Genomic DNA, 13,526 nt, shown 5'->3' on the forward strand with positions numbered 1-13,526 from the left:
GAGAAACTCTGGTCATCGGTCTCCTCTGTGAAAGGGCTTTTGAATGACCACTAATCTTTCTAATTCCTCTAAATTTGGTAGGATCTTCCGAAACTGGAGGGAAAAGGGCTTTATAATTTAAAAGGTCTGTCACTGTCCAACCAGGGTATATAAATTCTTGATGGTGGGGGGTCAAAGATACATCTGTAAAGGATATTGCATGAAAAGGACCGATGCTTGCAGAATCAGATTTAGAGCCTAGGAGAGCAGGAGTTGTACAAGACAGCAAAAGCAAGCCTTACTGACCTTCCCAGGTGCTTTTACTAAAATCATTCTCTGGCTTTAAGCATTTACACCTGGCACCTGAATACCCTGGGTGTAAAGAGCAGCTGAAGGGCTATCTGTAAATCTTGTAGAGAAAGGAAATTAACAGACAGCTGGGTGTTTAAGGGATTTTCTGGGGGAAGATGGGGGAGTTTCGAGAATTTGCTAATAGATGCTGGAATTTATTTTGGATGTCAACTTTAATTTTTGTTCTAAATCTAATTTCTGTTCTTTCAGCTTGTGAAGGGATTCCCTCAAGTTAGCCTTTATAGTCTTTTCTGAACTCTTTTTAATTTGGTCTTTGCATAAGTATCAGTAAGATAATTGTTTAGGATGAGCACTCTCAAAAATTGTTTTTTTCTTTCAGATATAGCCAATTCAAAGGATTCGTCAGCCAGTCATTGATAGTAAGATCTTACAGTAATCTCCACAGTGACTCAAACCAATAAGCCTTTTTATGGCTCAACCATGAACACAAGAGCTGTCCCAAAGGAGAGTGTAAAACATGCAGTCCTTGCAAGATCCAGAAAATTCATTCCCAGGCTTAGCCCAAGAAATCAAAAACCTCCCTTGTCATAGGCAGTAAGACAGATGGAGTGCAAACAGGGTCTTGGGTCTCCCATGACAATGTGAGACATCCGACCACAAGGCTGCTACTCTGTGACCCTGGACAGGAGTTGCTGGAATGGGGCTTTTCCAGAAATAGCAAGACAATGAAGGCTGAAATGACCAAGGTCCAGTCAACTACAAATTGGCACTTGCCATCTACCTCTACAAGGATTAAATCATGAACCCACTGCAGCGGCTGGTCTTCAACACCCCCTGAAAGGAGTTGATGGTGAAGATCAGGAATAAGGCACTCTGTGCTCTGGGAAAAACCACCAGAACCAGTCTTCAGATAGATATTTTCAGGAGATGATTTTATAAGCCCAATTCTTGCATCTCCTCGTATCTAGAGAAGCATTAAAATCCTTCGTGGTGGCATGTGCTCCTTATGATTAGCAGTGACCTCCATGAGACTAGCAGAAATTTGGGCAAAAAAAAAAATATGTGCTTGATTGCACGTATATACTCCCTCTTCACCAAAATCATGTGTATACTGACCTCCCACCACCTCTTTGGAGCAGTTTCTAAAAGCTATAGTCCTCATTTACCCCCCAATAAAACTTAACTCACAACTCTGACATTGTGCTTTTTTTTTTTTTTAAAGCTGACAGTCCCTTTGGGTCTGGGACCCCTTCTGACAAATTCCCCTTTGAGTTGGCACAACCAGAACGCTGCTTGCAAACTTGTGTCTCAGAATCCCAGTGTGTTTGGCCACCAAAGGCAAGCCAGCACTTGCATCTTCCAGCTGATGGAGACCAGAAAGTATATCCTCAGTGGCCACAAAGCCAAGCTCTCAGGACAAAGAACAAGATGAAAGGAAAATCTCCTCTGGTTTTTGCACAGGTGACCCACAGCCAAATTTGTCTAAGTAGATGCCGGTCGGGTGACAACTGTGAACTCACCCGCCTGTGAGGCTGCCTTGAGTAACAGACTTACAGGACCTATGCTTGTGTTCCACCCTATGGTTTTCTTCCTTATGACAAACGACATTAAAGAGACAAAAGAAAACAATGACCATCTCTGGGGAGGAAAGGGATCCATAGAAAACAGGCGCACTCATCACAAATCTCTACCAGAGTTGCTGTACCCAAGTAACCAGTTCACACAAATATTTTCTGCTCATCTAAACTTAAGAAAACGAAAAGGACTCTCACGTGCTCACTTCCAACACATCCTTAGGCACAGATCAAGGAGACTGACGTGGTAAGAATTCTTACCTTCTGCCGGCGTTTTTCAGCGGTCCCAGGATCTCTCAGCAGGCCCAGAGCAAATAAAACCAGTCTGTGGAGAGTCCCAAGTTGGGCACCAAAACTGTTGTTGTTCTTCAGTCGTGTCCAACTCTGCGATCCTGTGGACTGCAGCACGCCAGGCTTGCCTGTCCTTCACTATCTCCCGGAGTGTGCTCAGACTCATGTCCATCGAGTTGATGATGCCATCCAACCATCTTGTCCTCTGTCGTCTCCTTCTCCTCCTGCCCTCAGTCTTTCTCAGGATCAGGGTCTTTAGGGGAAGAAAATTTTTCCCTTCTTCCCTTCTAGGTTCTTTGACTGGTCTGATAATTAAATTGACACAGGACAGATTAGCAGGGGAGAAAAAATGAACTGAATTTCATATATTTCGAAGTCCATAAAAATAGAAGACTCCAAAAAGTGACCAAAGCAGGCAACTTTTATACCTTTTAGACAAAGAAACAATCCATTTGTGATAAATCGACTGAACAAAGGGGTTTGTACTTGGGGTAGCACATTATTGAAGAAGTGACAAGATATACAGCCTTTTGTACTTTGAATTCCCTACTCTGATGATAAAGATGCCTGCTACCGTCCTGGTGCAGAGAGTAACTTCACATGAGATTTATTTCTTACTTTCAGGGGACAAAGGAGGATCAGAAATGTCCTTTGTGTGCTGGCTGTTTTTTAAATAACTTTAATTCAAAATAATTCATATGCCAAAATGGTACATTTTGGGGGTGATATACTCTGCTCTCTTTCATCATTATTACCCACTGGGGAGTTTGTCTCCCTGTCCTCATAGCTCTGAACTCGGCAGGGTTGGATGCTCTCCTCTCCAAATGAGGCAAATTCTTGCCAAGAAACACAGCTAGGAACCACTGAATTACAATGTAACTACAAGTTACAGCTGCTGCAGGGGGCAGGCAGGATTCCTTTTGCTAAGGAACCAGCAGGTTGGAAGAGGAGTTGCCATCTGAGGAAGGATAATTGACTGATCAGTAGAAGGAGATGGTGCTGCTTTAAACAAGGGGGCAGGCAGGGAGGAATTGTGTGAGGAACCTGCATGATCCACTCCAGCCGCCTCTAGGTACTCCCTCGCCCCACAGTATCTGCTTTCAAACCTCTGTAGCAACCACAATCTGAGAAAGGAATGCTGCTGGGTTTGCTCTCAGGGCCACAACTGGAACGCATCCTGTTCCTCCTTCATCATCCATTCTAAATTACCTCTCACCCCCTCTCTCACTTGGCAGGAATCAGTGGCTTACCTGGTGGTATGATTCAAACCTTCATTCCCAAGTGGTCTGATCTCTTGGTAGTCATACCTTTCTGGGGTGATGGCTCTGATGAGCTGATGTGATTATTTCCCTTTTCTTGGCAGGTTTGTATCATGGAGTCCATCATAAGATGATGCTATTCATTAATGTTACTCATTTCCTTTCTATCCAATTTTATACTTGTCAAGAAACATTGTTACTAAACTTTAGAAGTAGATTTTCTGCCAGGTGAGGTGGTGCACGCCTGGAGTCTCAGCTACTCCGGGGGCTGAGGCTGGAGGATCACTTGAGCCTAGGAGTTATCGGCTGTAGTGAGCAACGCCGAGCGGGTGTCTGCACTAAGTTGGGCATCAATATGGTGAGCTCTAGGGAGTGGGGGTCCTCCAGGCTGCCTAGGCAGGGTGAACCTGCCCAGGTCGGAAAAAGAGCAGGTCAAAACTCCCATGCTGATCAGTAGTGGGATCACACCTGTGAATAGCCACTGTTCTCCAGCCTGGGCAACATATAGACCCCCGTCTCAAAAAAGAAAAAAAAAAGAATAAGGAAGTAGATTTTCCTACTGAGAATTGCCAACCAGTTGATACAGGTAATCTAATCTATCTAACATTTATTTCCTTCCTTTAAATAATCATTTTTAAAATTATAAAAATAATATTTGATTATCACAAAATAATTTAAAAAGTATAAAAGCAAAATGTGAAGTCCGCTTCTTGTGCAGTTTCCTTTCAATCCTACTCCATCGAAGCAACACTATTTTCTGTTGGAAATTGTTTTCTCCATTGGATATTGATGCTCAAGGTATGATTTTAATGATCTTGTTTGAAAGGAAACTCTTGTGTGTTTACCCAGAATGAACTAACAAGACTGAATTTTTATTAAACACACAAAACTGAGGGCCAACTCTTTCATGCAGAGTCATTTTTAATTTCCACAAGCCAATCTTTCACTAAGTCTTTTATGATGGCAAACACTCTGCTTTGCAAAAAGTGTAAACTTCAGTTACCACTTAGAATATGAGAGATTGTTTAGGGAGAGTATGTGTAGCGCTGTGCTTACTGCATTTTAAATTTTATTTACTCTTATGAACTATGACTTGTTTTTCTAATTACTTGAATTAAAAAAATTTTTTTTAAACTTTCTATTTTGTATTGGGGTTTAGCCAATTAACAATGTTATGATAGTTTCAGATGAACAGAGAAAGGACTCAGTCATACATATACATCTATCCCTTCTCCCGACTCACTTGTTTTTGTGTTAATCTTTTCCCTTATTTTCTAGAAGTCTTCCCCAAGAATAAAGTAGGGGGTAAGAAAAGTAACTAGTTTCAGTGTGAACGTAGTAGGCACTTACTTCAGTAGTCTTAAAAAGAATGTGTGAAGACAAGTTTGAAATAATTTAGGTTATAGATTGACTTTTTAAAAAAAGGTCAGAGAAACCCTAGAAGTCCAGTTGTTAGGACTCCATATTCCAGTGCAGGTAGGCATGGGTTTGTTTGATCCCTTGTCAGGGAACTAGAATCCCCCCCACCACCCAAAACTAAAAAACTAAGAAGAAGGTCAATATTATTATCACTGGCCATTTTCAAACTCAAAGAAATTCTTCATGAGAAAAACCAGTTCCCTAAGATGAGTGAGGTTAGGCTGTTAGTGTACACAAAATTTAGCTTTAAAGATGTTCTTCAGTGAAAAACATTTGGATCTTTATTTAAGTTTTCATTCAAGAATTTACAAATGACACTTGAGCATAAGATCTCCAAGGGATATTATTGTTTAGGGAACAAAAAATGCAACTTAACAAAATAAGGTTGATAAAACTATAGAGGCAAATATAATTTTGTATCTTTTAAAAAACTTCAATTATGTTTTCACTCAATGAGGGAGGGACTACTTTATTTTCATAAACAACTAAACTTACAAAGTATAGTCATTGTATTACTTTTTAGCTATAAAAGGCAAGTGAGATTTTAAAAGTAATGTCATACTAAAAATGTTGATAAAAAATTTATGAGAATAATTTTTTAGGTGGGACAAACTATGGTCAACTGTAATTTTAAATATGGTTGACCATGGGAATAAAAATTAGAGATCTTTCCATGTAGATTAAAAAGTAGATTGTTTTTTCTAAAATCAACTTATTTATTCTCTTGTCCTTTCATAAAATTAGAATTTTCTTTCAATTAACAGGCAAAATATTATCAGAAATAAAAATACTCTAAAATTTTTATAGATCTTTCTCTTTTTCATCATAAAAGAAAACCTGGAACTATTTTGTAGTACATTTATTAGTTGCCAGCTTTCAAGAGATGAAATCCTGTAAAGGTAGTTATAAAAATATACAGTAGAAATGTTTTTGGGGAGAGCCTGTGATTTAGTACATATCGCATTTGTTCAAGATAGTCATGGAGATGGGCCTTCCCTGGTGTCTCAGTAGTAAAGAACCCGCCTGCCAATGCAAGAGGCATGGGTTCGATCCCTGGGTTGGGAAGATCTTCTGAAGGAGGGCATGGCAACCCACTCCAGTATCCTTGCCTGGAGAATCCCATGGACAGAGGAGCCTGGAGGGCTACAGTCCATGGGGTCGCACGGAGCTGGACACAACTTATCGGCTAACCAACAACAACCAAGTCATGGACATGCAAACCCAGTGTTCACATGGGCTCTGGTCTCTAAACTTCATTTTCTGACATTAGAAGTTAGACATGATTTAATAACTATTTGAAGCAAAATAACTAGCTTACACTTTTTATGTAATAAAGAGCCGTAGTAGTATGGGAATGTCATTTCAGTCATGGACCCATTGGATTAGGTTAATAGGTTTGATCATCTTCTATTTGAGATCAATGATTGTTGCTTGAGGAGCTTTATAGATTTAGCTGGATCTTTTCTTTTTATTTATTTATAAAATTAATTTACTTATTTTAATTGGAGGCTAATTACTTTACAATATTGTAGTGGTTTCTGCCATACGTTGACATGAATCAGCCATGGGTATACATGTGTTCCCCATCCTGAAACCCCCCTCCCACCTCCCTCCCTTGTGGTACATATACACAATGGAATATTACTCAGCTATTAAAAAGAATGCATTTGAATCAGTTCTAATGAGGTGGGTGAAACTGGAACCTATCACACAGAGTGAAGTAAGTCAAAGAAAAACACCAATACAGTATATTAACACACACACACATATATATATATAGATTTTTTTTTTTAATTTAAGATTATCCTTGAGTTAGGAAAAATACAAAGCCAAGCATACGAATTCACACTTTGCCATAATATTGAATTTATCTCTAGTTGCAGAGACAGCCCTCTGCCATCATGAAGAAAGGGAAGCAACTTCTTTTGTCCTAATGCTGTGATTCTTAGTGCAAATATTAAAGTTAAAAATCCAGTGAACCCCCTGCATGGAGTTATTTATTATGCCATTCTGGCATGTGATATTGGCTTTGTTCTGGCAAGTTCCAATTTGATTTTTTTTTTTGGTCTCATTTCATACTCATGGGGAGGAACTTTAAATATCATTTAGGAATGGTCTTTACAATGTCTTTGCATTGTACTAAAGATTTTGAAGGCCTACTTGCTTCCATGTAAATGTTATAAAATTTTATTAATAAAATATTAAAATAGACACTCAGAACATTTGTATTCTTCTCAACTTACTTATTTCCAGATTTGATGAGTCTAAGTTTTATAGCTCTGATCTAAACTTGATTTTAGAAGCCAGGCCAACTGGATTTAAATTCCTGAAGATACCATAGATTTGGGGGCACAAATAACATAATACACATTTCTAGTAAGATCTACTTTGGGTTGATATGAGGGCTCAGGAGAACGAAACTGCTTTTTGAAAAATAACCGAGAATCCAAACTAATCACACATATAAACCAGTTTATTAGATTGTCAGTGATACTTTGAGACAAATTCAAGTTATTTTTATTGTACTTTATATAAACAGAGGAAGGGAGGAAAGTTTTAAACTTCAAGCTTTGTTCAGCATGTGTTCAGTTAGCATCCACAGAAGCACCATCGGATATGGAAGAATTAGCACCACAGAATTTTCGGACCTAACTGTTAACATGCATCACTGAAAGATGTGGAACATGAAAACTGAAGTGGTACATGGTATGGTCTATTAGAAACAATACAAGGCAATTTATGACTCATTTTCATACAGTACAATACAATCACCAATCAATGAGAACCTTTTAAGTACAATAAAGGACAAAAACCACTTTGTACCCTGTTAACACTAAAGCAGTTACAGATTTAAAAACATGTTTTCTTCGAAGAGGCGGTGGGTTGAAATGATCCCGCCTCCTCAATTTTTAAATTCAGAGTTATATAGTTACATGATCTCTTAAGAAAGTATTTTCAAATCTATATCTCTCTACTAATGCCGACAATTGTTTTTTTTAAACAGAAAGGTTTGATGAATGAAAACAAAACAAAATAAACAAACAAAAAAATAGAGTCTAGAAGTACTCCAGTGTGGTGGAAGACATTCCACATCAGATCAGTTTGAAAAGGATGCCAATGGTGCTGACACTTGTCTTTCCTTCCGTGGAGGAATGTCAAGTACAGAAGCCTCGCATTCACGATGAACTTCGGTTCATTTCTTTCACCGAATGCCTTTATTCTGAAGTGTAACATGAGAGATTTATTCTTTATTCCTCTACTGTTTTTGTAGTGTCATGGGGCTGTTCCTTTGGCTGGATTTGACAACAGTGAAAAGGGTTGATATTCTCTCTGGATTTAGGGTAATTTGTGAGCTAAAGAAAAAATATTAATTTAAATTTAGCACAGATGAAATTTTAAAGGGACTTTCACTATTTTCACAGTACAAACCCATAATGAATATCATTGAAAACCTTTCTGTTAGAAAACATGTAACAAACCCTCAATTTTAAGTCTAGGCCAATTTTGGCATATTTGAAGATACTGTATAAGAAATGTGCAATAAGAATAGATACAGGTATATTCAGATCTCAATGCGTTGATGCCAAGGAAAAAATATTTTTACTCACCAAGAGAAGAATATACCTTGAAGCATCTATGCAGACACATGAATCAATCATATATCTGCCCAACTTCTAATTCTGGAATAGTGATAACAGGGTCATTTAGGAAAAAGTACTCAATTACAGTACGGCAGCAATTTTATGTTGTATATATTTAACAGCAAAAACATCTTTGAAAATAGAATCAGTACTATACGGTAAGTTTACAATTCACCATTTCTATACTTGTAATACATGCGTTTATTTGTTTTCCCAATTTTTAAAAATCCCACTAGGACCAACATCTTTCTGAACAACAATCTAACATGAAACAAAAACCTTCTAAGGAAAGTATTTAGCATCACAGAGACTTGAGAAAAATCTGTTACTTAGCATCACAAAATACTCGATAGATCTACATTTAAGATTGTTCATGCCATGACATTAACACACCTTTGGGTTAATATATCTTATTTAGAAAAAAAAAAAAAACGAATAAACAAAGAATTGACATGGAATTTATCTTTAGTCTCTTCTTGGTAAGAGTAGACTTCTAATAAACTTGACTCCTTTCTGTACCATGTAATGATGATTGATCTATGAAGCAGCATTTACATGTAGTAAAACGTTTAAGACTACTGACAGGAAAATGACCACTACAGAGAAATAATTAAAAATAAGTAAAATTATGGAAAAAAGTTTTTTTTCTTAAGTGAACTGCCTTCAAACAAAACAAAAAAAAATCACAAAGTCTGTTTGCTTTGAAATATTCTTGTGTTGAAAAATATATTTGGATATAAGTTAGCCTATCCTTATAAATATCAGAGAGATGTAAGGTGTACCTTGAGAAAAAAACTTAGCTTTTGAAAAAAAATCCTGTTTTTTTTTTTTTCTGTTGAATCAAATCTATTGTTTAAATCAAGTATTAATTTTCTGAAGAGGAAGCAAGTATACATGGCAGCACATCCACATTACCAATTTAAATCTGGTAATTCGCCAGGCATGGTTGATTTCAGCATAGAAGCAACACTGATTTCTTAATGTGTTAGGGTTACATTAAAAAAAAAAAAACACCTCAACTAAAAATTGAGTAATGACAGGCTGGCTTAATAGTTTTGATTGCCCTTATCTTTGATCAACGTTTCAAAACAAGTTAGTACCAATTAAAAATAAGATTAAAAAAATAAAAGCTGTCTAAAAATTGCTCAATGAAAAAGCCTTCAAATTTTACAACATTTTAACCTCAGATGATTGTAGACTAACTCAGACGAACAGTTTTGCCATTATCACAAACACTTTTTGTTACACTTGAGTTTTTTCCTGTAGTGTTCATTGGTTGTATTATGTAATACAATTTTGTTTCATTAAAATAGTTTGAATTATTATATTTTATTATAAGAAGCTTTAGAAAAACACATAAGTAGGATAAATTTATAAAAGGATAAAGAATATTTTATGGGATTTTAGACAAGTTCTATACAGACATATAGCTAGTTCAAGGTAATAAAGTGCCTTTATTTCCAGGTAATTACTTTTTCATTAAAATATTTTAAGGCTTTATAAGAAACTTAACATTATCAGAAGTTTGATAGCATATGGGGTTATGCCATTAATTAGCATTCTTTCATAATTTTTATTTCATTTAATCTTTTGATCCATATTAGGTAATTTTTAATAATTAGCAGCTTAAAATGATAACATTTGAATTGCAAATTCTGAATTCATTTTGTGAGGAAAAAGAAAGATGTATAATTTCTAAATGCTGTGATTTGAACATAAGATTCACATGTTTCTTGTGACTGATCCGTTTATGTCATAATATATAACAGCAAATGCCCCCCCAAATTCAACAGAATACTTCATTTCATGGCAAACAGGGCCATGACTTCATTCATTCATATATTCTGTTGTCTGTACATTTAAAATGATTGTGCAGCCTTAAATGAAAAAGGCCACAGGAAATCTAAGATAATATCTTCAAATACAGGCACAATTAACATTTTTTATTGCAATAGCTTATGCATAATCTATATTGATGTCAATATCTAATGTTAAAGCATTTATATTTGTTTTCATTTTGCTTCTAATACCCACAGATGTATCAGAATAAAATACTGGTAACCTAATTGAAGTATATACAATAGCCATAATCATACAGAATTCTATTTCTTCTTGTGATTTTTCTTTGGAGGATATGGGGGTATTTTAAACACAGCTGTGTCCTTAGTTATCTTGGCAGCTCCAGATTTTAAGATACATTATGTCTATATGGACATCAACTACTTGATTTTGCTATAACGAATTAAAATGGTTAAAGATTCTTTTTAGGTGTTTAGTTATTTTTATCAGAAAATTGCTAAAGTCAGGCACCAGATTAAAGGACCATGATATCTAAAATGCTTTCCTAATTACCACTGTATTAATTTAAAATGTTCTTTAAAGATTTTTGAGATTAGATGTAAGAGGAAAGGTAAAATGCATTGCAAAGAATGGTTTAAGTTAATGTTCCATACAATTAGAAAAACAGGAACTACCAGTAGGACCAAAGTGCTAGTTTTAAAATTGGGTTTGGTTTCGAATTTAAAGCCTAGTAAGAGTCATTCCTGGGAATTAAAAAAAAAAAATTACAATGACATAAACTTTTATAATTGCACATTCCTTTACCAAAGTGCCACAAGTTACCAAAACATTTTAAAAATGTACATGATGCTACTTTTCAAAATCTAAGTATATATAAATTTAGCTTTATTTTTAATAGTATAGTACAGACAAACTTAGCACAAATATAAGCAGGAAGATGAATTATAACTTTCTAAAAACAGTATAGTGTATTTTAAAAAAATAACTATTAAGAACTTTTATCATTATGAAGATTCAAACCCAAGTATAGCCAAAGCATTTCCATAAAATCTGAAAACATCATGAGAGTTTATGTAGGCAAATTTTAGTCACACGCTGTCATGCAATGCACAGACATGAAGTGCCTTTCTTTTAACACTTTTTAAAAAAAATTTGACTACATATTATACTTACTTTCTTCAAATGTTGAAGGGACAATATATGCAATAACCGAGCTTTGGAGACAGTACTAAACATAAGGTTTTTAGCCTTAAGTGTTCGTTCCTATTAAGCACAGCAAAAAAGGTTTGATGCATGGGTTATTAATTTTCATGCTTCTATCTCTTTATTCTAAATAGAAATGTAGAGGTCATATAATAAGGACAAAAGGTCATTAGAGACCAAAGCACAAACATAAGGAACAAACGTGGTGGAACCTCTCCATATGATTAAATTTGGTGAACTGGGGGAAGACAATAAAATAAATGATTTCTTTACCATGTAATAGTTATATTAATATATATTTTAAAATAAATGCCCCCCACATAATATTAGAGTTTTAATAGTTTTGTAGTTTGAACGTGATGACATTAAACTAAGGAGGTGTCTCTTTATAAATTGTGACCAAAAAATACTGTATTGTTCAAAGGAGAGAACATGGGATTGTGATTGTCAGTGACAGCCCCTTGTCTTTTGTTATGCTGCAAGTTAAACACTGTGGTGGAGCGTCTCATTTAATTAGGGTGAAAATGCTGGGAAAAACATACAATAACTTATGTTAAAATGAAGATTAGTTCATAGTCATGGAATATTAAATGACTAGCAAAAAAGGACCCCTTCCTTTTTCTACAGTTTGAGAATCTCCCTTGGATGTAAAAATGACCACATAAAAGCATATGGAAGAAGTGCCCAATTCAATAAGTTCTTTATCTTCTGAGGATATAGGATGGGATACAAACTGAGATTTGTATCCTCTGAGAAATCCTCTGAGAAAAGTAACAAACTTTAAAATCAAGTAAAATCAAAAAGGATCAATCATGATAAATCACTGATAACAACTCTCTTCAACCCAACATACAATAGGTAAGTCAGAGAAACAATAAATATGCCTCCTATATAATTTAAAGAAACTTCTTGTAGGTTTTGAGTATGAGGATATAATCTCTTGTTGGTAAGTAATAGTCTTGGATAGTGGTAGCATTTAAAAATTACTAGAGAAATACTTCAAATAATGGAAATGCATAATATTTCTAATAGAAACTGTAGATGTGTGGATATTCCACACTATGTATGATAATCCAACTATATATTACCTCATGTAATACCCAATATAAGATTCTACGATCTTTCTTGCTGACACACACCGATTTTTTTTTTCTTGACTTTGCAAAATCATTTGTATTTACCTAATTTAGCTTTTCCCTGGGGAGCAGTGCTATTATAATGACATAAGTACTGAACCATCCCTACCATATAATTTAATCTTGTTTTCTATTTCTACTGTTATTTTCTACTTAGTATTTCAATATCATTCAGCTGTTGTACAGCACTGTTGATTTCCAAATGCCTTACAAATGATTAGAACAGTCACGTCTCATTGCATTCCTATGAGGAAAGGAAAGTTCATAAACTGCTTGAGCAGTGGTGGAAATACTCAGACCTTAGGTATCTTCTCCAAGCCAAAAGCAGTTGTCCAATTCTATGTATCTGTACCATACAATCCCTGGGGTCAAAGGCAAGAGCTTCTCTGCTCTACAGACCTAGCAGACTGTTTAGGTCATGCTGTATGCAAAATAAATATTTATTGACTTAATGAAGGAGAAATGAGATTGAAAAAAAAAACAGAAGAAAGAACCTCGACCCCACGCTTAACTGAAATGGTGCGCTTGGCCCACTCTTGCTTCTCTGCTACCAGAGGGTCGGTAGTATTACATCTTAAGTGATAGGGTGGTATTACTCACTCACGATGGCAAAACCCATGTTGTACATGCTCACCAGAATATCAGTGACACAACTGTTATTACAACCGCTGCTAAAACTTTGAATGAATCACCTTGCCTTTTGCCAAATATTTAAATGAGAAGTTGTACTTTCATGACAGTAGACTATTCTTTTCCTAAGTTAATTCGGGCACAAAGCAATTAAGGAAGTAACCCTTCTAGGTGCAATCATTATCTTGAATATGGAGGATAACAGAAGGGAGTGGACAGACAGCTACTCAGACAGTGCAAAAGGAACCGGGGACTACTGGTTCTTCAGTGTTTTGGAAATAA

General features: G+C 35.8%; 1 protein-coding gene across 2 annotated transcripts in view; it reads right to left on the minus strand.

The window, feature by feature from the left end:
* Nucleotides 1-7,286: 7,286 nt before the first annotated feature.
* PURG (purine rich element binding protein G) overlaps nt 7,287-13,526 on the minus strand; it is a 37,621-nt gene continuing 31,381 nt past the window's right edge. For both annotated transcript variants that reach the window (XM_043454667.1, XM_043454666.1), the window contains exon 3: nt 7,287-8,187. In XM_043454667.1, the coding sequence (XP_043310602.1) occupies nt 8,083-8,187 (105 nt within the window). In that variant the 3' untranslated portion in view covers nt 7,287-8,082. The remainder of the gene's footprint in view (nt 8,188-13,526) is intronic.

Source organism: Cervus canadensis, chromosome 31 (genome assembly GCF_019320065.1).
Source record: "Cervus canadensis isolate Bull #8, Minnesota chromosome 31, ASM1932006v1, whole genome shotgun sequence".
Lineage (NCBI taxonomy): Eukaryota > Metazoa > Chordata > Mammalia > Artiodactyla > Cervidae > Cervus > Cervus canadensis.